The 26,290-nt window shown below is 33.0% G+C and overlaps 1 protein-coding gene across 1 annotated transcript in view; it reads left to right on the top strand.

Moving 5' to 3' along the window:
• Window positions 1–590: 590 nt before the first annotated feature.
• LOC126883156 (methionine aminopeptidase 2) overlaps window positions 591–26,290 on the top strand; it is a 30,396-nt gene continuing 4,696 nt past the window's right edge. Inside the window, exons 1-5 of the mRNA XM_050648402.1 lie at window positions 591–891; window positions 947–1,278; window positions 1,340–1,679; window positions 22,467–22,601; window positions 22,653–22,827. Coding sequence (XP_050504359.1) covers window positions 750–891; window positions 947–1,278; window positions 1,340–1,679; window positions 22,467–22,601; window positions 22,653–22,827 — 1,124 coding nt within the window. The 5' untranslated portion in view covers window positions 591–749. The remainder of the gene's footprint in view (window positions 892–946; window positions 1,279–1,339; window positions 1,680–22,466; window positions 22,602–22,652; window positions 22,828–26,290) is intronic.

Raw genomic sequence — 26,290 nt, 5'->3', positions numbered from 1 at the left:
AACTCTACAAAAATGAATATTTTTGGCTGAAATTTTTTTGAGAGTACTATACTTTTACATGTTTCAATTATAAATAAAAATAATTTTTAGTTTCCAAGATATAATTTTTTAAAAAGTCACTTTTTTTACCTGCAAGCATTGATTATAAATATTCCTCTGCAAGACAACAACTTAACAAATTGTTGATTTCAAATTGTAACAGTTGTTTTGCAAAGTATGCTGCCCTCTTGTATTTTCTGTGTTATCTTCATCATACAATTACTTCATCTAAAAACTTTCTGCGATATATTCGCAACAACAAAAACAAACAAAACAAAAAAAAATAAAACAAAAGTTTAACCACCTTCACACCACAGAATCAAGCAATCAAGTTACACAAATTTTCAAACACCTCACCTGACACAGCGTCTCAAGTACGATTGCGCGAATTGGTAAATATAACTCTGCACGACCACGCAACTCGAAACACAAGTACGCAAACACGGTTGCGTGAAGCGTGGCTCGCAATCGTGAAATTTACGAGACTTGCTCGACCTGTAGATTCTTGTTGCTTAATATGTCAATGAACGTGACGTAAGCACCGAACAACGTAAACAACAACCGTTGTTCGGTGACGTAAGTAACCTAAGTAACCATCAGCAGCGGCTAATGGGTTTTCTCTGGTTTTCTTTTTGACATTTTTGACGTACGTTAACGTCACTTTTCTTAATCGGCGTGTTTTCGTTTTGTCTTTTTTTTGCAACAGAAAAATGGCGGCCTTAAAAACTGAAATTAAAGAAGATAAAGAGAATGAGGAGGACCAAGAACGCATTGACGATGGTGGAGTAGAAACAGAAAATACGGAAACTTCCAAAAAGAAGAAAAAAAAGAAAAAGAAAAAAGTCGCTAATGGTAAGTAGAACAGTATTATCACGTGTAGGAAAATTTTATCAATGGGCAATTTTAGATGAAGATGGAAAAGTCGAAGAAAACAATAAGCAGATATCAGCGGAAAACGGCGAAGTGGACGGTGAGGGTGACGGTGATGGGGAAAAAAAGAAAAAGAAGAGAAATAGGAAGAAGGGTGGTAAACCAAAACAAACAGACCCCCCTTCTGTCGCTATAGCCGACTTGTTTCCCGATAATGTCTTTCCTATAGGAGAAATACAAGAATATGGTACAGATAAAGATGATCGGACTGCCAAAGACCGATTTTTGTCTGAAGAAAAGCGTGCGCTGGATAGAATGCATAATGATATCTATAATGAAGTGCGTCTTGCGGCAGAAGCCCACAGACAGGTAATTAATAAAGTTAGTAGTTCCTAAAGAAATCTGTTTTTTTCTGTACATTATTGTTTAGACTCGCCAACACATCCAGAAGTGGATCAAACCAGGAATGACTATGATAGAAATATGTGAAGAATTGGAAAATACTGCCAGGAAGCTAATTGCTGAAAATGGACTGAAAGCTGGACTTGCCTTTCCCACTGGATGTTCAAAAAATCACTGTGCTGCCCACTATACCCCCAATGCTGGTGATAAGACTGTATTTGAATATGATGATGTGGTGAAGATTGATTTTGGAACTCACATTAATGGAAGGATAATTGATTGTGCATTTACTCACACTTTTAATCCCAAGTATGATAAATTAGTTGAAGCTGTAAGGGATGCTACTAATACTGGTATTAGAGCAGCAGGTAATATATCAATTTTTTTGTCATGGTTTTTATATGGTAAACTAGATTTTCATTATTTTTTTTTTATCAAAAACCAGGGTTCTAAAATATCATGGTAATTAAATATGGTTTATTAAAACACAACGAAAAACCATCATGTAACGATCACGTTACTATAAAATAATATGTTCCATGGGTTATTTTGTTTAGTGCACAGGATGGTGATCATTACATGATGGTTTTTCGTTGTGTTGGAAGAAACCTCTTATTATTAAAATATCAAATATAATATATTAGTTTCCCATTAGAGGATTCCGAAACATCAGCTGTCAGAGGATGGCAAGAGACTCGAATTGAATCAAAACAAAACGATTATTTTCTTTTTTGTCATATATTGATATATTATATCAGATATGTATTCAAATGTTCAACCAAAATGACTATCTACAGAACATTGATTAGACCCGTAGTAACCTAAGGTTGTGAAACCTTGGTAAAAACGAAAAAAGATGAAGCAAAACTCAGGACATTCGAGAGAAAGATACTGAGAAAAGTATATGGCCCGGTACAAGAGGAAGACGGCACATAGAGACTCAGAAGAAACGTCGAGGTCAACAAACTAAATGAAGGGTATTAGTCTGGGCAGATTATCAGAGAATAGGCCATTTTTGGGAAAATTTATTTAATAGCAGTTTTATTGCTGGAATCGAATTTTATGATTGTATATATTTATAATATAGATATGCAAAGTCCGCAGATAGTGTGCTACTTTTTTTATAAACAAAATGGCGCCCGAAAATCGTGTTTGTTCTAATTTTTGCTTTATAACTCCAAAGATTTTAACTTTAAACCAAAAACACCCAAATAAAAATTAACCAAGATTAAATTCTGCATAGAGACGTGTTTTTCCCGATTTACTTCGACGAAAATTGTCCCTGAAAAATGCGGGTGTTTCCAACAAAATCTTTAATTTTCAACTAAAATTCTGGAAAAGTTATTGTTTACAATTAAGACCATATGATAATTGACGATAAAGAACTAACAGAAGAATGGAAAGGGTATTTCAGGGACCTTCTAAACATCATACAGGAAGAACAGCACAAAGAAGAGATCTATATAACAGCAGTCATGCCCGTCGAAAATCCCTCTTTTGAAGAAACCCGAAAGGCCTTAAATAAGCTGAAAAATCACAAAGCGCCGGGTACGGATGAGATACCAGCAGAATTTCTGAAATATGGTGGAGAAACATTATATCGCCAAATCCACCAATTAATAACACAGATATGGTTAGAAGAAAGGATACCAGCAAGATTGAAGGAAAAATTCATAGTGCCCATCCACAAAAAAGGGGACAAAACAAAATGCGCGAATTACAGAGGAATTTCACTCTTAAACACTGCATATAAAATCCTCTCAAACATCATTCTTAGTAGACTAACCTCCAGAGATTTTAACTTTACACCAAAAACACTCAAATAAAAATTAATCGAAATTAAATTCTGCATAGAGACATGTTTTTCCCGATTTACTTCGACGAAAGTTGTTCCCGGAAAATGCGGGTGTTTCCAGCAAAATCTTTAATTTTCAACTAAAATTTTAGAAAAGTTATTGTTTATCAATAATCAAATAACTTGGTAGTATAAGAGCTCTTTTCGTATAGATTATAATTCCAGAAGCCGATGGAAATTGAACGAACAGTTCAGCAATTGAATTGTTAATTAAAAATTAACGGTCGCTGTAATAACCACAATAATTATGATACATAATAATAACTATGATTTTTCTATAAAAAGATACTGTACCTATCTAATGTACATTACAGAATTGAAATTGGACTATTTAGGTAGCCTCAGAAATATCTTAAAATTATAGACAATTTTTTGGCTTATAAACAAATAGAATATCTCGGGAAATATTAAACTAAATTAAATTATGAAAACAGTTTTGGAAAAAAAGCGCCAAAACGTTTCTTTTAAAAGAAAAAACGTTTAATTGATATGAGTGGTTCCTGAGATACAACCGGTCAAAGTTGACCGACATTTACGGCAAAGATATAAACAATAGGATGATAATTTTCGAACCATCACCTTTTTATTTTTGTCCTCTTTCTCCACACCAATTTTCATATCTTTAAAATACTCATAACATATATTATTATAATAAAAACTATCGATATTATGAGTGAAAATTGACAAAAATAGCAAAATTCCATTCAAAAATTAGGTTGGAGAAAATTCAGCAGTTATAAATAAATATTGCAATTTTATAAATATAGAGATTACAAAAGCATTAAAAAAGCTGACGGGGGTTAATTTTCCGCAGGGTTGAACTGAAATTAACCCCTCTCGCGGTTTTTTTTACATCAAATCAAGAAAAATAATAACAATTAAAAAAATAAGAAAAGTAGAACAATATTTTATTATACCAAAAACTGTTAACTGTAAATAAGAGGTTAGTGTTTAGATTCAAAATTATTGATAATAAAATATATTATTTAATAACGCATGAGAATATGCTTCAGATCTTAACGACTTTAAACCATGAGTCAAAATTATAATACTCAGTATGTACAGTATCCACAACAGGACATTACTATAAATCCATCACTAAATTCACAAATCCAAATTCAATATGTACCAATTCAACAGTCCTTATATAATAACACAGCTCAGAGTATTCAAAACGTGCAACCGCATTTAGTTTCACAACCGATGCAGCCTTCTACTAGTGCAGCACAATATTATCCTGTACTACCTGTTCAATCGCAATCCCAAGCTGAATCTGCACCAGATGATTGGAAACACGTACATAACAAAAAAAGAAATCGAATTGATAGCCCGGAAAAATATATTAGAGCAACAAAACAATCCAAAATAGATGATTACTGGTTAAACTCACCAATATCGACCTCCAACAAATTCTCTGTATTACAAAAAGAACAAAACGATGCAAATCAGGATACAGCTACAGAAGAACAAAACGATGCAAATCAGGATACAACTACAGAAGAAAACCAGAGCCAAAATACAAATACAACTACTAAAACGCCACCAATATTTGTCTACAGTGTTAAAAATATTACTCCGCTTACCAAACTACTACAAACGATTGCAAAAGATGCTTATGTATTAAAAACTCTCGCCAATGACCAAGTAAAAATAATGCCTCCTACTCTGTCATAACAAAAGCACTAGAAGACAAAAATACTGAATTTCATACCTACCAACTCAAAGAAGATCGCTCATTCAGAGTTGTACTAAGAAATGTACATCCATCTACAGATATCAACGAAATTAAGGCGGAAATCCAAAGCGTAGGGCACGAAGTCATAAATATCAATAACATTCGTCAATCAGGTACTAAAAAGCCATTACCACTGTTCTACGTTGAACTAAAACAAGCCGAGAATAACAAAGATATATATGAGATCGATTCATTGTTGAACTATAAAGTAATTTTTGAACCTCCACATAAAAAACGTGTAGTACGCTACGGCCACACCAAAAATTTTTGCTACCTTTCTCCAAGATGTGTTAAATGCGCGGGTAACCACAGATCTGATCAGTGCTCTTACAAAGAAAGAAACAACCAGGTGAAATGCGTGCTGTGTGAAGGAAATCACCCAGCAAACTATCGTGGGTGCTTAGTCCACAAAGAGCTGCAAAAAAGAGCATTTCCACAACTGAGAAGCAAACCAACAAGTCAGCCTGTCCAATCAAACCAACACTTAGTAGTCCCGAATATAACCTATGCTCAGGTAGCAACCGCTGGTAATCAAATACCATCAAATACAGCTCCCAGTCTTCAACAATACACTGACATGCTCGAACTTAAAAATATGATCAAACAATTGGTAGAACAAATGAGCACAATGTTAAACCTCTTAACCGCTCTCATTGCTAAAAAACCCTAAGATGGAGGCGTTTCTAAAACTAGCTTTTTTTTTACTGAAGTACTGTCAACTTTTAATGTAAATTTAGACAATTTTAATTATTGCTGACCTGTAAAAGTACATTTGTACATTATTACCAATAAATACTCTACTCTACTAGCTTCATGGAACGCCAATGGCTTATCACAACATACACAGGAAATCAAATACTTTCTACACCTTCATAAAATAGATATACTGCTAGTATCCGAAACTCACTTTACACAAAAAAGTTATCTTAAAATTCCAAACTATACTATATATACTACTAATTATCCAGATGGATCAGCACATGGAGGCTCTGCTATTATAGTTAGAAATACAATAAAACATCATAATGCTGGCGAGTACCAAACAAATCATATTCAAGTGACCAATATTGTGGTTGAAGACTGGGATGGACCACTTACAGTATCTGCGCTGTATTGCCCCCCCCCCCCCCCACGACACTCTATCACAAACGAACAATTTAAAGATTATTACAATTCACTTGGGAGCCGCTTCATAGCAGCAGGGGACTATAATGCCAAACATACCAGGTGGGGATCAAGACTAATCACTCCGAGAGGTAGAGTTCCCTTAAATATCATAGAGTCAAATAATATGGATTATTCATCAACCGGTGAACCAACATACTGGCCCTCGGACAGAAATAAAATCCCCGATTTGGTCGATTTTGCTGTAGTTAAGAACATCCCTAGGTCTAATATAAAAGCTACATCATGCTACGAATTATCTTCTGATCACTCGCCTATACTATTCACAGTTGAAACCCAGGTACTTATTAAAGAAATATCCCCCTCACTTTATAACAGACGCACACACTGGCCAAAATTCAGATCTATCCTGGAGAAAAAGGTGTCTCTAGACATTCCACTAAAAACCAAAGAGGACATTTTTCTTGCTGTGGAACAACTAACTACAAATATCCAATCAGCTGCCTGGCAAGCAACACCAACAATACAAAATAAATGCATAATAAATGACTGCCCACAAGTTGTCAAAGAAAAAATTTTGCTAAAGAGAAGACTGAGGAAAAGATGGCAACAGACCAGAGATCCTGCTGATAAGCGTAGATTCAATAGTGCATCAAGGGAATTAAAAAAGCTCTTCGAAGATCTCAAAAACCAATCACTTCAGTACTACTTGGAAAATTTAGATTCCACTAAAGATACCGATTATTCGCTATGGAAAGCCATGAGAAAACTGAAACAACTCCAGAAACCGTCACCTCCAATTAGAAAATCGGACAGAGAATGGGCTCGTAGTGCACAAGAGAAAGCAAGTTGTTTTGCAGAGTATTTTTCCGAAGTATTTACTCCCAATCAAGTGAATTCACCTTTGGAAGTAGACGTATTCTCATTTCTTCAAAGTCCATATCAAATGAGTTTGCCTATTCCGAAATTTAAATCGTCCGAAGTCATCTTGGCTATTAATAATTTAAACGATAAAAAATCTCCAGGGTACGACTTGATCAGTGGAAAAGTATTGAAAGAATTACCTATCAAATGCATAAAACTTATAACGTTTATATTCAATGCCATATTAAACTTAGGTTACTTTCCTGATCAATGGAAAGTGTCTCAGATAATAACCATTCTTAAACAAGGGAAACCTCAAGAAGAAACTACATCGTACAGGCCAATCAGCCTCTTGCCAATCACGTCTAAAGTTTTCAAAAAACTATTAGTAAAAAAACTCGAACCCTGGATCAAAAATCTAATTCCAGACCACCAGTTTGGATTTCGATCCCATCACTCAACAATCCAACAAGTTCACAGAGTGGTAAAACATATAAATGCTGATTTTGAGGCCAAAAGGTACTGTTCAGCGGCATTTCTTGACGTTAGGCAGGCATTTGACAAGGTATGGCATGAAGGCCTCCTATACAAGCTAAAAAAGACATTACCGCACAGCTTTTACATTCTTCTTGAGTCATATTTGTCAGGTAGGTGTTACTTTATTAAATACCAAGATGCAATTTCCAAACTCTATTCTATCAAAGCTGGCGTACCACAGGGTAGCGTACTGGGACCTACCTTGTATCTCTTGTTTACCGCAGATATACCTCCACCTCTTCAGGAACCACTAGAGGAGAGACCACTTACAGAAGAAATGATGCTAGGAACATTTGCCGACGATACTGCAATCCTAGCCTCACACACAGACCCTATTTATGCCTCGCATATCCTTCAAGCGTATCTAGACAGAGTACAAATTTGGTTTTTGGAATGGAAAATTAAAGTGAATGAAGGAAAATCTATTCAAGTTACATTTACAACACGAAGAGGAACTTGTCCTCCTGTAACTTTAAACAATCACCAATTACCATCAGCCAACGAGGTAAAATATCTTGGTATTCATTTGGACAGAAGTCTCACATGGAGGAAACATATCTGGACCAAGAGAAAGCAACTAGGTCTCCAATTCAGAAATATGTATTGGTTAATGGGCCGTTCATCAAGACTATCTCTGGATAATAAATTGCTGCTCTATAAGGCAATACTTATGCCAATCTGGACATATGGGTTGGAACTATGGGGAACAGCCAGTCACTCCAACATCAAAATCATCCAACGCTTCCAATCAAAAACCCTCAGAACCATCACTAATGCACCTTGGTACATCAACAACAGAATTATTCATCGAGACCTTAAAACTGATACGGTACAAGAAGTCATCACAAAACGTAGCGCTGCTTACATTGCCAAGTTGGAGGATCATAAAAACCAGTTTGCACTTAACCTCCTAGACAATTCCCAAGAACAGCGTAGGTTAAAGAGGTTCAAACCATTGGACTTACCATTTAGAGTAAACTTTTAAACTAATGAGTTAGTAGTTATGAAATGTAATTATTTTGTACACAACTTTATAAAAATTGTACTTTGATTTTGCCAGTGGGTAAAATCTTCCTTGTCCTTAGTCAATGTAATTACTTTTGTTTATTGTTGACACTCAACAGATTGCAAAATCATTTTAAATAAAAAAAAAAAAAAATTAGGTTGGAGAAAATGTAATCTCAAAGATCAAAATCGGTATATGTACGTTAAAAAAATGCATTTTCTCGGCTTCCCATGGAGCAATTTACTTCATTCTTTTTTTGTTCCCAAGTAACTCGAGTAGAGCCATCTAACTAACGCATTATTAAATGTCAAAGTTGCTTTTGTTTTGTTATAATAAATTAATTTATTTATTATAACAAAAAATTTTAATTTGTTTAAATAAAGATTGTTTAAATAATTATACAACGTTCAATAAGAATATTTGTATTTTTAACGTTAAAAGGTACACTTGTAGTAAGTTTATCTAAAAATTTCTACAACTGGAAAAAATATGTAGTTTTCTTTTCTTATAAATAAATTAATCTATTATAACAAAACAAAAGCAAGTTTGACATTTAATAATGCATTAGTTAGATGAAGGAAAGAAAATAATGAAGGAAATTGCTCCATGGGAAGCCGAGAAAATGCATTTTTTTAACATATACTGATTTTGAACTTTGAGGTTACATTTTCTCCAACCTAATTTTTGATTGGAATTTTGCTATTTTTGGCAATTTTCACTCGTAATAATATATGATATGAGAATTTTAAAGACATGAAAATTAGCGAGGAGAAAAAGGACAAAAATAAAAAGGTGATGGTTCAAAGATTATGATCATATTGTTCATATTTTGCCATAAATGCCGGTCAACTTTGACCAGTTGTGTCTCAGGAACCACTCATCATATTTAAACGTTTTTTCTTTTAAAAGAAGCGTCCTGCCGATTGTTTTCCAATAAAGTTTTCATAATTTAATCGAATTTAATATTTCCCGAGATATTCGATTTGTTTATAAGCCAAAAAATTGTTTATAATTTTAAAATATTGCTGCGGCCGCTTAAATAGTCCAATTTCAATTCTGTAAAGTACATTGGATAGGTACAGTGTCTTTTTATACAAAAATCATAGTTATTGTTATGTATCAAAATTATTGTGGTTATTATACCGACCGTAAATTTTTAATTAACAATTCAATTGTTGCTAAACTGTTCATTCAATTTCCATCGGCTTCTGGAATTATAATCTATGCGAGAAGAGCTTTTGTATTAATAAGATATGTAATTATTGATAAACAATTACTTAGCTAAAACTTTAGTTGAAAATAAAAGATTTTGTTGGAAAAACCCGTCCTTATGCAAAATTTAATTACGGTGAATTTTTATTTGCTTGTTTTTGGTGTAACATTAAAATCTTTGGAGTTATAGAGCAAAAGTTGAAATAAACACGATTTTCGGGCGCCATTTTGATTATAAAAAGAGTAGCACACTATCTGCGGACTTTGCATACCTATATTATTAATGTATACAATCATAAGATTCGATTCCAGCAATAAAATTGCTGGTAAATAACTTTTCCTTGTATTTTGATAATTAGCCCAGAGTATATGATATTGTAAGATTTGTGAAAAGTCAAAGACTGTCATGGGCATCATTCAGCGACAAGAAGATACAAAAACGACTTAAAAAATATTACAATGGAAGCCGGTAGGAAAGCAAAAAAAGGAAGGCCCATAACGCGATGGTTTGATGATGTTGAAGATGACCTGAAAACCATGAATATAAGACAATGGAGAAGGGCACAAGAGAGATCTGAATGGAAGGACATAGCCAGACAGGCAAACACCCATCCAGGGTTATGATGTCAAAAGAAGAAGTATTCAAATGTTAATATTTATTTTGCATATTCAGTATTGTGTTTTTCAATACCCATGTAATGAAGTGAAAAATTTATGTTTTCATTAACCAATAGCATTGTTTATATAGGAAGATAGTTGGTCAGCCCAATTGGGACCGTGCAAGTTCGGCAAAGGGACCCCTATTTCTACGCTCTATACTAAAATTCGCACTTTTAATTATATTGGCCAATTATATTAGTCCTGGTTACTGGATAATTGTCAAGGCCATAGTCCAAAAAAATAATAAGAAAAAATAAGATTCAGGTTATGTTATGAAAACGTCAACAATTGTATGTAGTAAATAAAATTAGTTATTAAAATGCAGTACTGCAAGCAAAATAAAATTAATTAAATTTACCTTTATATAATAATTGCATATCATATCAATATTGTGGAGCAATATATAATTTTTCTGCTTCATTGACAGAAGGTATGAAATATACGTCAATTTGACAATTTCAATTGACAATATGAATTATTTAAGATAGTTGCAATATTTCTCCGCGACTCGCGCAGGGTCGTTTCTCGTTTCCCCTTCCAAGTACTTGCACACCGCGAATAGGTAAATATGTTTGATTCAAATTAAGACAGTCACCAGAGGTCCCCACAATTTCTGTCAGGGTCGCAACGTCAAAATGCATAGACACCAAGTTGGATACGATCCTATTCATAACACCCCAACTCACATACATATTAAGAAAAATAAATATATATATATTATGGAAGAATATATTTAGAAATTGAATTAATGATGTCATGCTATTATCCACAGAGAACGGGAGTTCTCACCAGTGGCGCACTACACCCCTACAAGCGACACTAAATATACACAAAATTTTCGATTTTCTAAACCTGACTGAATTGAAAATTGGGCCAAATCCCATCTTAAAGTATAGAAAAAGACTCGTCCATCCATATGTTACATCTCCATTTTGGTCCAAGGGTGTGGATTTTACAGCCCTTCCCATTTATAGTCTGTTTTTCGTTCTCATCCCCAAAACTCCCAAAAATTTCAAAAACTTAAGCCCGAACTTTGCAACTTCTGATAGTACAGATCATTACCTTTACAACGCATGTTTAATTTTGAAAATCGGTTATAACATTAAAAAGTTATCGAGCTCAGAAGTATGACTCAATTTTTATTTAAAAAAGGGAAAATGTTTGTATGTATGTATTATGTATGTGTGTGGAAAAGTTACACCGATCTGAATTTTTTTCTGTGTTTCAAGAGGGTGCAAGGGCCGATTTAGAACTGGTCTAATTTTTGACTTCTGACTACCCATAAGCCAGCTAGAGGACTAGGTAGATACAAAATAGCATATTTTTTGGGCGTATATATCTTAGGTTCAAGCAGAGACAGAAAAACCGCAAATACACCAAATCAATAGGGTTGAGTTAGGCTTTCAAATGGTGCTTAAGCGATCAACCTGAGACATACACACTGCTCACCATAGCCGAAAAATTGAAAAATTAAACTTTGAAAATTTTGGTTTTTCGACAATTACTCAAAATTTCAACCTACGAATTGCGCCAATAACTGAGCGTTTGTAGGAGGACTCAGGACGCGTCTAACGGTGCATATCTCATATCTGGGAAAATTCGAATATAATTATGATCAAATCTATTTCTTATGGGAAAAACCGTTTTTCAAGCTCAATAATTCCTGTAATACATTCAGTTATCATACTTGATCTTGGATGCATCAGATACTACTTGTCAATACGTTTTAAACTCATGTTTAGTGATCAACATCAGTTCAGCCGTTCAGAAGTTATAGAGCTCCAAAAGTATAATTAGTCCAGGAACTGAAACTTTCACTTCGCAATTTTTACAGAATGGATCGATTTGCTTGAAAATTTGACAATAAGTAGTGGATAGTCCAAGGATCAAAATCTATATGATGCCGAAAGACGCTTTTACCATGGGGTGGTCGCCACCCCATCTCAAGGGTTTTTATTATATTTTGACCGCAAATGTTGGTAAAAACATTAATTGTAAGCAAAAAATGTTTTATATTTTTTTGATAAAATTAATAGTTTTCGATTTATTGGTTATCGAAACTTAGTTTATATCGAAAAAATCAATGTTATTAATCAATCATGGTTTATGTACTTGTACTGGTTACAATGCTAAGTTTGATTGGGCAATCCGAGTTCATTTGCCGGCCATAATTACATAATTATTAGGATGGCTGGGATATGAACTCGGATTGTCTTATCACTGGTGTCGTAAGTACTAGATCATTTGGGAGAGAATGCGACCAAGGCGATCCCAGAAAACGGCAATTCTCGCTAGTGGCGCACAACCCCTCTACATGCGACACTATATATACACGAAATTTTCGATTTTCTAAATCTGACTGAATTAAAAAATTAAAGTTTAGGAAAAGACTCGCCCATCCATATCTGAACATTTCATTTTGGTCATAGGGTGTGGATTTTATGTCAATTCCTATTTAGGGTCTGTTTTTCTTTCTCGTTCTCAAAACTACCAAAAATTTCAAAAATATAAGTTCAACCTTTGCGGCTTCTGATAGTACTGATCATTACCTTTCCAACGCACATCTAATTTTAAAAATTACCAGAGAACGGCAGTTCTCGCCAGTGGCGCACAACACCCCTACATGCGACACTATATACACGGTGATTGATTAGTGGGGTAAAGCTCAATAGATCCGCTGTAGTAATAGAAAGCAATCAAAGTTAATAACAAAAATTTTAGCCACCTTTGAGCTTCACATTACAAAATTAGTTAGAATGTTACAGGGTATTCGATAACACAGTGACAGGCCAAACTTATGTTTTTTTTAAATGGACCACCCTATATTTTATTTTAAATTCGGAATCCTGTTAACTTCTCCATCACAAAATGTATTACTGATAAATTATTTTTCGTTCTTTATTTTTGTTACATTGTTACATTTACATACAAAAGTAGTGTTTAATTGTCTTCAAAAAATGTTGTATTTTGTGTATGTGTGCTTTTCTTTGTAAAATTTATTACTAATTTTCTTTCTTTATCTGTTACATTTACATAAAAAAGTAGTTTTTAATTGCTTCAAAAATGTTGCATGTTGTGGTTGTGTTTTTTTTTGTAAAATGTATTACTAATAAATTATTTTTATTTCTTTATTTGCTACATTGTTACCTTGATTACCGGATTGGTAATCAGTAATCGTCAATTGGCTCTGAAAAATGAAAATATCTCGAAAACTAATAAATTTCGACATAGAGAATGTTATATAAAAATTAAAGTACGGTAATGATACTTTTCAATAATGATATAAAATACAGGGTGTTCCATTTAACATTAGTGAGAAAATAATGTACCTGCGTTTTGACTCACCCTGTATTTGATATAAAGAAAATTAGCAATGTCAATAATTCTTGAAAATTTTGACAATAAATAAAAACATATGGCATTAATAAACCATTGCTGTTGTGCTTATTTTTATTTATACAGGGAACTTCTTACGATTTTCATACAAAATTGGTTATAACTTTGTAAATACCCTGTATAACATAACAAACCTTCATATTTTTGTAATGGAGAAGTTAACAGGATCCCGAATTTAAAATAAAATATAGGGTGTTCCATTAAAAAAAAAAACAAGTTTGGCCTGTCACTGTGTTATTGAACACCCTGTAACATTCTAACTAATTTTGTAATGTGAAGCTCAAAGGTGGCTACAATTTTTGTTATTAATTTTTATTGCTATCTATTACTATAGCGGATCTATTGAGCTTTTGAAATTTATTGAAATTTTCGATTTTCTAAACCTGACTGAATTGAAAATTGAGCCAAATCCCATCTTAAAGTTTAGGAAAAGACTCGCCCATTCATATATTACTTCTCCATTTTGGTCCAAGGCTCTGGATTTTACGGCCCTTCCCATTTAGAGTCTGTTTTTCGTTCTCGTCCCCAAAACGTTCAAAAACTTAAGTTCGACCTTTGCGGACAGATCATTACCTTTCCAACGCATGTTTAATTTTGAAAATCGGTTTTACCGTTCAAAAGTTACCGAGCTCAGAATTAGAACTCAATTTTTATTTAAAAAGGGGAAAAATGTTTGTGGATATATATGTATGTATGTATGTGGAAAAGTTACACCGGTCTGAATTTTTTTTTCTGTGTTTCAAGAGGGTGTGAGGGCCGATTCAGAACCGGTGTAATTTTTGACTTCTGACTACCCGTAAGCCAGCCATAGGGCTAGGTAGATACAAAATGGCAAATTTTTTGGGCGTATATATCTTAAGTTCAAGGAGAGACAGGAAAATCGAAAATACACCACATCAATAGGGTTGAGTTATGCTTTCAAATGGTGCCTAAGCGATCAAGCTCAGACATACACGGCTCAGTATAGCCGAAAAATTGAAAAACTAAACTTTGGAAATTTTGGTTTTTCGACAATTACTCAAAATTTCAACCTACGAATTGCGCCAATAACTGAGCGTTTGTAGAAGGACTCTAGGCGAATCTAACGTTGTTTACCTCATATCCGGGAAAATTCGAAATTTTAAGTTATACGCTTCATAAGTATGATCAAATCTATTTCCTATGGGGAAAAACGGTTTTTCAAGCTCAATAAGTGCTTTCAAGCTGTAACAGCTTTAGTTTTAATACTTGATTGACCTCAGATGCATCAGATACTACTTGTCAATACGTTTCAAACTCATGTTTAGTGATCAAAATCGGTTAAGCCGTTTAAGTAAGTTAAATTAATTTTTAAATTAAGCTACAAAAGTATAATCCAATTAACGATTATTCCCGAAATGGTTTATGTAGTTGTAGTGGTTACGACGCTAAATTTGATCTACAACGGGCAATCCGAGTTCATTTACCGGCCATCCCAATATGTTTATTCAATCTATTTCGACTAGAAAAAAAAATCTAGTGTACATTCGATGGACACTAGATCATTTGGGAGACAATGCGACAAAGGTATTTACAAAGCTTAACGTGTAATCGAGAAAAATCGCATTCAACTTCATACATTTAATTTGTATATAACTTAAAAAACTCCTAATACAAGAATAAAAAACCGCTAAACGCCGTAAAAATGAGTGGCGCATACAATATTCCAGCTACAAAAGATCTGATACGAAAAATACGTGGCGCGAAAATGTATTTTCATTTTGATGCAAAACAAAATTCTAGTTTTATTTTAAAAGATTTTTCCATAATATTTGCTAAATTTGAAGTAAACGCGCCACAAAAGAGTTTCAAAATTCAAACTGTATCAAATTTACTCTTTTGTGGCGCGTTTACTTCAAATTTAGCAAATATTGTGGAAAAATCTTTTAAAATAAAACTAGAATTTTGTTTTGCATCAAAATGAAAATACATTTTCGCGCCACGTAATTTTCATATCAGATCTTTTGTAGCTGGAATATTGTATGCGCCACTCATTTTACGGCGTTTAGCGGTTTTCTATTCTTGTATAATATACAATATAATGATTCAAAGATTCAAAAATTTATTGACTAAGTTTACAAAAAAAAATTTTGAATTGTAGCAAGTCAATTTGATATATAGTATGTAGCAAGTCAAACCAGGCTCCAGAGAATTCTATAAAGCAATCTCCGCTGAGAAAAGAGGACATAGAACCAATTATATCCATACACTGAGAGACAATCAAGGCCATATGATAATCGACGATAAAGAACTAACAGAAGAATGGAAAGGGTATTTCAGGGACCTTCTAAACATCATACAGGAAGAACAGCACAAAGAAGAGATCTATATAACAGCAGTCATGCCCGTCGAAAATCCCTCTTTTGAAGAAACCCGAAAGGCCTTAAATAAGCTGAAAAATCACAAAGCGCCGGGTACGGACGAGATACCAGCAGAATTTCTGAAATATGGTGGAGAAACATTACATCGCCAAATCCACCAATTAATAACACAGATATGGTTAGAAGAAAGGATACCAGCAAGATTGAAGGAAAACATCATAGTGCCCATCTACAAAAAAGGGGACAAAACAAAATGCGCGAATTACAGAGGAATTTCACTCTTAAACACTGCATATAAAATCCTCTCAAACATCATTCCTAGTAGACTAACCTCCAGAGATTTTAACTTTACACCAAAAACACTCAAATAAAAATTCACCTTAATTAAATTCTGCATAGACATGTTTTTCCCGATTTACTTCGACGAAAATTGTCCCCGGAAAATGCGGGTTTTTTCAACAAAATCTTTAATTTTCAACTAAAATTTTAGATAAGTAATTGTTTATCAATAATTAAATAACTTGGCAATATAAAAGCTCTTTTCGTATAGATTATAATTCCAGAAACCGATGGAAATTGATTGAACAGTTTAGCAAAAATTGAATTGTTAATTAAAAATTAGATACTCTACCTATCTAATGTATTTTACAGAATTGAAATTGAACTATTTAAGCGGCCTCAGGAATATTTTAAAATTATAAACAAATTTTTGGCTTGTAAACAAATGGAATATCTCGGCAATATTAAATTAAATTAAATCATGAAAACGGTATTGGAAAAAAGCGCCAAGACGCTTCTTTTAAAAGAAAAAACGTTTAAATATTGTGATGAGTGGTTCCTGAGATACAATCGGTCAAAGTTGACCGGCATTTACGGCAGAGATATAAACAATAGAATCATAATTTTCGAATCATCACCTTTTTATTTTTGTCCTCTTTCTCCGCACCAATTTTTATATCTTTTAAATACTCATAACATATATTATTATAATAAAAACTATCGATATTACTAGTGAAAATTGCCAAAAATAGCAAAATTCCAATCAAAAATTAGGTTGGAGAAAATGTAATCTCAGAATTTAAAGTCGGTATACGTTAAAAAAATGCATTTTCTCGGCTTCCCATGGAGCAATTTTCTTCATTCTTTTTTTGTTCCCAAGTAACTCGAATAGAGCCATATAACTAACGCATTATTAAATGTCAAACTTGCTTTTGTTTTGTTATAATAAATTAATTTATTGATTATAACAAAATTTTTTAATTTGTTTAAATAAAGATTGTTTAAATAATTATACAGCTTTCAAATGCGAATATTTGTGTTTTTAACGGTAAAAGGTACACTTGTAGTAAGTTTACCTAAAAAAAGTCTACAACTAGAAAAAATATATAGTTTTTTTTTCTTATAAATAAATTAATTTATTATAACAAAACAAAAGCAACTTTGACATTTAATAATGCGTTAGTTAGATGGCTCTACTCGAGTTACTTGGGAACAAAAAAAGAATGAAGAAAATTGCTCCATGGGAAGGCGAAAAAATGCATTTTTTTAACGTATACTGATTTTGAACTTTGAGATTACATTTTCTCCAACCTAATTTTTGATTGAAATTTTGCTATTTTTGTCAGTTTTCACTCGTAATATCGATAGTTTTTATTATAATAATATATGTTATGAGTGTTTTAAAGATATGAAAATTGGTGTGGAGAAAGAGCACAAAACTAAAAAGGTGATGGTTCGAAAATTATGATCCTATTGTTTATATCTTTGCCGTAAATGCCGGTCAACTTTGACCGGTTGTATCTCAGGAACCACTTATCACAATTAAACGTTTTTTCTAATACGTTTTCTAAACGTTTCTTTTAAAAGAAGCGTCCTGCCGCTTTTTTTTTCAATACCGTTTTCGTGATTTAATTTAATTGAATATTTCCCGAGATATTCTAATTGTTTATAAGCCAAAAAATTGTTTATAATTTTAAAATATTCCTGAGGCCGCTTAAATAGTCCAATTTCAATTCTGTAAAGTACATTAGATAGGTATAGTGTCTTTTTATACAAAAATCATAGTTATTCTTATGTATCATAATTATTGTGGTTATTATAGCGACCGTAAATTTTTAATTAACAATTCCATTGTTACTAAACTGTTCATTCAATTTCATATTTAATTATTGATGAACAATTACTTATCTAAAATTTTAGTTGAAAATTAAAGATTTTGTTGGAAAAACCCGCATTTTCCGGGGAAAATTTTCGTCGAAGTAAATCGGGAAAAACACGTCTCTATGCAGAATTTAATTACGGTGAATTTTTATTTGGGTGTTTTTGGTGTAAAGTTAAAATCTTTGAAGTTATAGAGCAAAAATTAAAAAAAAACACGATTTTCGGGCGCCATTTAGTTTATAAAAAAAGTAGCACACTGTCTGCGGACTTTGCATACCTATATTATTAATATATACAATCATAAGATTCGATTCCAGCAATAAAATTGCTGGTAAATAACTTTTCCTTGTATTTTGCTAATTAGCCCAGAGTAATACCCATAGTGTTGGCAAGGGCATTATTTTTTATATTTAATAAATAGTATGTAAGTAGTAATGTATAGTACACTCTTTTTCACATTTTTAACCTGTCATTAAAGACCGGGATGTTCCCATATTACTGGACAACTAGCTTTATTACTCCAATACTAAAATCTGGAGATAAGTCTCAAGTGAACAATTATCGTCCGATTAGCATTCTGAGTTGTATTCCCAAAGTTTTTGAGTCTTGTTTGTGACTATTTATTGTCAGCAAGTTTAAAATGCTGTTTTATTGACCAGAAATTTGGATTTATCTCTAGCCGCTCCACTGAACTTAATTTATTGACATTTACCGACTTCCTTGGGGAATCTCTTGAAGGTGGCTTCCAGGTTCATGCTGTATACACAGACTTTACAGAGGCGTTTGACGGGGTAAATTACAAGATTTTAATCAATAAGTTGAGAGGTCTGGGTATCCAGGGTGAACTTTTAGAATGGTTGTTATCCACCCTATCTGAAAGAATACAAATAGTATGTGTTCAGGGTTTTCAATCGTTTGAAATTAAGGTACCTTCAGGAGTGCCACAAGGGTCACATCTTGGACCCCTTCTATTCAATATCTATGTTAATGATATTGCCTCCTGTTTCCACTTTGCTTTTTTCCTAATGTTTGCTGACGGTTTTAAAATTATATTTGTAAATCGAGAATGATGGTGACTATCAAAAATTACAATCTGACTTGGATCGGTTGAGCTATTGGTGTGATAGCAACGGAATGGAACTTAATGTTAAAAAGTGTCACTTAATGGTTTTTGGTCGAAATAGAACTCCTACAAATCATATCTATACTATTAAGGATTGTCCTTTAGACTCTGTATCTCAGATAAAAGACCTAGGTGTTGTGCTCGATTCCAGCTTATCCTACATCCCCCATATCTCATCTTTTGTCTCAAAATCACTTCAACTTTTAGGGTTTATCAAACGTTGTGCAAAATACTTTCTAAGTATCCCATCCATAAAAGTAATGTATTGTTCACGTGTGAGACCTCACCTAGATTACTGTTCATGTGTTTGGTCTCCACACTGTAACACCCATATTCTAGCTATCGAGAGAGTTCAGCACAAGTTCTTAAGATTTGTTGCATTTAAACAAAACCAGAGGGTTGGTGAAATTAACTATTCTAATATAGAAAAGCCTCTCAACATAACCTCTCTCCAAATCCGACGCATGCATAAGGATCTCACAATATTTTATAATATACTACACTCCAATAATTTTGGTCCTCAACTATTGGAGAAAATTAGCCTCCATGTTCCCAGTAGACAAACGAGGCTAAATCAACCTTTTTACATTAGACCCCATCGCACTAACTACGGACACAACTCCGTCATGTCCAGAACACCTAGGTTTGCTAACCAATATTCGGAAGGTTTAGATTGTTATAGTTTTCCAAATGAATTTAAAGCTCAGCTTAAAAACTTTGTGTGATAACTTGATATCCTTGTGTTTTCTACATTTTTTGTTAATGTTTGTTATTTATTTAATGTTCCTAGTTTGTATGATTAAAATTTTTAAATTTACTTTAGGTTAGGTTATAAATCTCATGTGATTAATGTTTATACTGTATTTTAATTGGGTGATTGCCCGTTGATAAATAAATAAATAAATATGTATGCAAGTTGGGGTGTTATGAATAGGATCGTATCCAACTTGGTGTCTATGCATTTTGACGTTGCGACCATGACAGAAATTGTGTGGATATCTGGTGACTGTCTCAATTTGAATCAAACATATTTACCTATTGGGCTGACCAACTATCTCCCTATATAAACAATGCCAATAGCTAACAACATAACAAATATAAAAAAAATTAATTCTACACGCAGATAATTAATAAAACAAATTTATTATTTAAAACTGATTAATCCTTCATAATCAGAACTGGATAAACCAACAGTCTCTGGTGCAAATGACATCTCCTAGATACTGTCGAACTGATGATATAGGGGTTGTCACTTTATTGAGGTGTTTAAATAGGAAAACAAGCTTAGCTGTTAATTGACACCTCAATGTTTTTAAAGTTTGGACTGAACTAGTCCAAAAGATGAAAAATATCTAAAGGTGCTGTAGCTGCATTAGCTGTTAACAATTGCTCACATAAATCAACAAATTTTTGTTTTTCTGAAGGCCAGTATTCTCATCTATAGTTAAACATTTCCACCAAACCAATGGTATTGTTTTTTTTTTGAAAATTTTCACCATGCATAAAATTTAGAAAGAAATGGTTTTGACTGCGTTATTAATACTATCACAAATGGTAAAAATACTGGATTTATCTCATTGATAAACTGGTAGTTTGTTCTTTTTGCACATTGTTGATCATCTTCCAACAAACCTAGAGTCTAATATGTTTGCTGCAAAATAGGCACCATTCAAGGCCATGCTTTATGTGTAAACAGTGGCAGATCCAGGGGAGGGCGATGGGGGCGATCGGCCCCCCTCTCAACCTAATTTATATATAAAGAATATAAAAACATTCATTTATTTTTCATAAGAATTTAGCCAATCTGCCCCCCTCTAGATGATGCTGGATCCGCCACTGTGTGTAAAAAAATGTTTTTTAATTTCTGTAGGTTATATAGATATAGTTATAGTGGGCAGAAGTATGAGAGACATGGTGCAGTGTTTTACAAGGCTTGTGGACACGGCAAGTGAATTAGTAAACGAGGAAAAAACCAAATATATGTTGGTTTCTAAAAACTCACAAAATATCCAACAGAGAATTCAAATTAACAACCATACTTTTGAGCAAGTCAAGGAATATACATATCTTGGATCTCTAATAAACTCAATAAACATGACAAGCGACGAAATAAAAAGACACATATCAATAGCAAACAGAACTGTTCACGGTCTCTAAAAACATTTAAAAAATAAAAATATAAAACATGCAGTAAAGCTCAATATATACAAGACCTTAATAAGAACCAGTTTTGATATATGCGACTGAAACGTGGACCTTATCTCAAAATGATGAAAGACTTCTTGGTATTTTTGAGAGAAAAATTATTAGAAAGATTTTTGGGGCCGTAAATGAAAATGGGCTATGGCGTCTAAGATACAACTTTGAACTGTATCAGTTATACACTGATCCAGATATTGTGAAATTCGTTAATGTACAGAGACTTAGATGGGCTGGACACATTGCTAGGATGCCAGAGAGCACAAGAAGTAGAGGATGACCACGATGAAGATGGATTGATGATGTGGAAGAATACCTAAAGATTCTAGGGGTCAGAAGATGGAGGGAAGTTGCCAGGAATCGACAGGAATGGCAAGTTCTTTACGAGCAGGCCAAGATCCACAATGGATTGTTGAGCCACTTATGATGATAGTTTTTTCTCATAAAGCAGATTCCAATGTTTCCTTCCAAATTCCATTAATTACGTTTTGTATCAATAAAACATAGATCCTAAGCGTATTTTAAGAGAATTTTTTTAATGTCCCAGATATTTGTATTATAAATGTTCATTATATATGTATATCCTCGATATATATACATGTATACAGTGGAACCCCGATAAGTCGGCCTCCGGCTAACCCAGGTCGATTTTTATCAGGCAAAACAAACATTTTTTTAGTTTGACTGAATTTTGCACTAAGAAATGAACAATGCTGTATACAAATGTACGTAATTTAGATGTACTGTGCATATGTATTTCTTGTTTTTGCAAATATAATGGAGTTTATCTGTAAGTATACCGTATTTTATTAATTTTTACCTTATTCTCCGGCTAAAATGGATTTTCGATAACCCGGATTGGCTTCGGTCCCGATTAATCCGACTTATCGAGGTTCCACTGTATATATCTTTTGAACCCTGTCAAAAACTTAATTGCTTTTCAGGTATCGATGTTCAACTCTGTGAAATAGGTGCACAAATTCAAGAAGTAATGGAATCATATGAAGTTGAATTAGATGGAAAAACTTACCAAGTCAAATCTATAAGAAACTTGAACGGCCATTCCATATCCCCTTACAGTAAGTAAAATAGCAAGTTGTCAGTACAAACTGTTATTGAGTGTTTTTTAGGGATACATGCTGGGAAAACTGTACCAATAGTAAAAGGTGGAGAAGCAACTGTCATGGAAGAGAATGAATTTTATGCAATTGAAACTTTCGGTTCTACTGGTAGAGGTGTTGTACATGACGATATGGAATGTTCTCATTATATGAAGAATTTTGATGTCTCTTATGTGCCATTAAGGTAAACAGCAGCAATATATATTTTAGATATATCACATCCTTTTGTAAACCGTAGCAGCTCAAAATATTAAAATTTTACAGGACAGCAAAAACAAAATCATCATCATTAGTGGCGTTACAGCTCTTTATGAGCAAAAGCCTTCTTCAGAACAATCCTTCATTCGCCCCTGTCTCTGGCAACTCATCTCCATGCTCTAATTCCAATAGATTTTAAATCAGTTTCTGTGTTGTCTTGGTACCTAAGTCTCGGTCTTCCTCTTGCTCGTTGTCCTATCGGCCCTCTTCGGTCAAAAACTTTTCTAACTATGGCATGTTCCTCTCGCCTGATTAGATGCCCTATCCATCTAAATTCTAAGGCGTGCTACCTCAATGAATTTTACAACGTCAGGTTCTCCAAAACTTCTATACAACTCTTGTAACACCTGCTCCACAAACCTTGTTCTTTTATCCATCCATATATTCTTAGGATTTTTTGCTCAAACAATTTGAGCAGTTCTTTATCATTCGTTGTAAGTGACCAAGTTTCTGAACCATATGTTAGCAGTGGTCTTATTACTGTTTTATAGACAGTCAATTTAATTTTTCTAGGTATTCTAGAGTGAGCTCTATTCTGGAGTAAGAATAGTGGCGAGCACTATTCTTCTTTTAATTTCTCCACTGATATTGTTGTCTTTAATTCTCAGCTAGCCTAAGTATATGCAGGTGTCAACACCTTCCAGTTCTAGGTCGTCAAACAAAATATTTCCAGAAGAAATATTAAAGACACATTGGATATTATGGTCACTTTTTGAATTAATACGTTTTTCACAGGAAACTAGCAGACATTGCCACAAGTTCAAATGATACTGTTTACACTGGACCAAGAGTTTTGACGTTGTTCTGAAGCTATTTCCTTGTGGCATTTTTATAATTACGTATTTTTTATATAATTTTAATATCAATAGTATTTTGTATTTTGACAACGAAACCCGATTTGGGCTTCGAAACGTTAATAAATTCATTTTTTAGTAAAATTGTGGCTTATTTCCCATAAAAAATACGTAATTATAAGAGTTTTGACGTTCAACACAAGTTTGTTGTTTAATTACACAAACAATCGAGAAACGCTACAAACACAACATAAAATTCTACATGTAAGAGAGGAACACTTACACTTCATGTAAAAAAATAAATTATTTTTTAATGAAATGAATAATCAAGATAATAATCCTGAGACAATGTTTCTCACAGATAAATATTTAAAAAATGAAAGGAGAAGAGAGGTAAGAGATATCAAGATCCTGAAAGTGAGATACTGGAGAAGAAGAAGAATGACACAAGAAGAATGTGAAGTGATTCACCGTAATAAGTGAATCAGAGAGCTCTAAGTAAATGTAGCAAACATTCCACCAGTAATGAATGCTTTTGATGATGATGATATTTATGTTGCAAAAGTAACCAAAAGGGACTAAATATGTTTCTTTGTATGGGAGTGGCTAACTACCCAAAAGAAGGCAGGAATATTACACTTACATGAGACTTTCTCTTATTACATTTTGCTTTTGATGGCTCATTTTAACAATATTAGCGCGCGGAAAACGCGTTCCAAGATTGCGGCTTTAATTTTGAATATTTTGTCGAGATAGTTGGCACACCTACAGGGTGATTGATTAGTGGGGTAAACCTCAATAGAATCGCTATAGTAATAGATAGCAATAAAAGTTAAATCCAACAATTTTAGCCACCTTTGAGCTTCACATTACAAAATTAGTTAGAATGTTACAGGGTATTCGATAACACAGTGGCAGACCAAACTTATGTTTTTTTTAAATGGAACACCCTATATTTTATTTTAAATTCGAAATCCTGTTAACTTCTCCATCACAAAAATATAAAGGTTTGTTATGTTATACAGGGTATTTACAAAGTTATAACCAATTTTATATGAAAATCGTAACAAGTTCAACTCCCTGTATAAATAAAAAATAGGCAAAACAGCAATGGTTTATTAAGTATTGTCAAAATTTTCAATAATGATTGATATTGCTAATTTTCTTTATATCATATACAGGGTGAGTCAAAACGCAAGTACATTATTTTCTCAGTAATTTTAAATGGAACACCCTGTATTTTGTATCACTATTGAAAAGTACCATTACCGTACTTTAATTTTTAGGTAACATTCCCTATGTCTAAATTTATTAGTTTTCGAGATATTTTCATTTTTCAATGGACCAGTAGCGTGGCCACCCAAATCACCAGAATTTAATAAACTGGACAGATTTTTTTGGGGTTACGTTAATAATGAAGTTTATAAAATACCTCCAACAACAAGGGATGAGATGAAAAATAGAATACAAAGTGTATTTCGATGTGTTAATTTATAAATGCTTCGTAGAGTAAGTAGCTCATCGAATGATCGTTTTTAGGCATGCATAAATGTGTTAGGAGGTAATTTTGAACACCTTATGTAATTAAATATTCAGAGTCTTTACTGACGTGGTGCATACAAAATTTTATCGCCAATCATAAAAAACATTAACACTTACTTAACATTTACTTAATTATATTCTTCTAATGAAAAAAGAGTGTGTGTACTTAGTCCTTATAATAGTCTAAGTATGTCAACCATTAATATTAAACAAAAAAGTTTTTTAACGTCCGTAACTAGATATACATACCGCTAGCCTATGCAACCACTTGGTAGACAGGGCCGATATTAGGGATAAAAAGAACAAATAGGCAAGTAAAAAATGTAAAGAAAATAATTGACATCAAATGAAAAGACATTATACATAAATCATGGTAGATTCAAGGATATGAAAAAGAACTTTACGTACAATATAATATGTAATAGTAATTTTATTTTTGTTGAATGAAACCTTCATCATTAAAAATAATCGTTATCAGGTGCATTTAATAAGAAATTTAGCACTTCTTCTTGCGGCAGGGTTTTTGATTTTTTGGGAATGTAATTCCTTCCTTTTTGTTTCAAAAAAGCTGTAAGTTTTTTATAATTGCTTATATCTATGTCTTTATTTATAGTCATAGTCGATGGAGAATATTCTTTAGGCAATTCAGAGAAATATGCTAGTAAAACACTTTCACTATAATTTGTAATACAATTTTTTTTCACGCCATGCTTCAAATATGTCATATTGCCTATTGTATTTTTGGATGGATTTTGCTGGGAGAAGCTCTGAAACTGCCTCTAACGATTTCTTGCGTATTTCAGGTGGCGTTCATGTAATTTCTTCCATTTCCAAAGCAGCACTACTGTACTATAATTTGATATTCGTTTTAACACTTTTATTACAATAAATACAATTTTCAATTTAAATTTTTTAAATATGACCGTGATGACAGGTGACTTCTGCATGCCGCTTTCGATTTTTAATCGATAGATAGTTATCAATATTGAATAATTACTAAATCGGTAAAATTTTGATTAATTTTATATGAATATAATTGCAAAATACTACAGA

Source organism: Diabrotica virgifera, chromosome 4, assembly GCF_917563875.1.
Source record: "Diabrotica virgifera virgifera chromosome 4, PGI_DIABVI_V3a".
Classification (NCBI taxonomy): domain Eukaryota; kingdom Metazoa; phylum Arthropoda; class Insecta; order Coleoptera; family Chrysomelidae; genus Diabrotica; species Diabrotica virgifera.
This window is presented reverse-complemented; position numbering and strand designations above follow the sequence as displayed.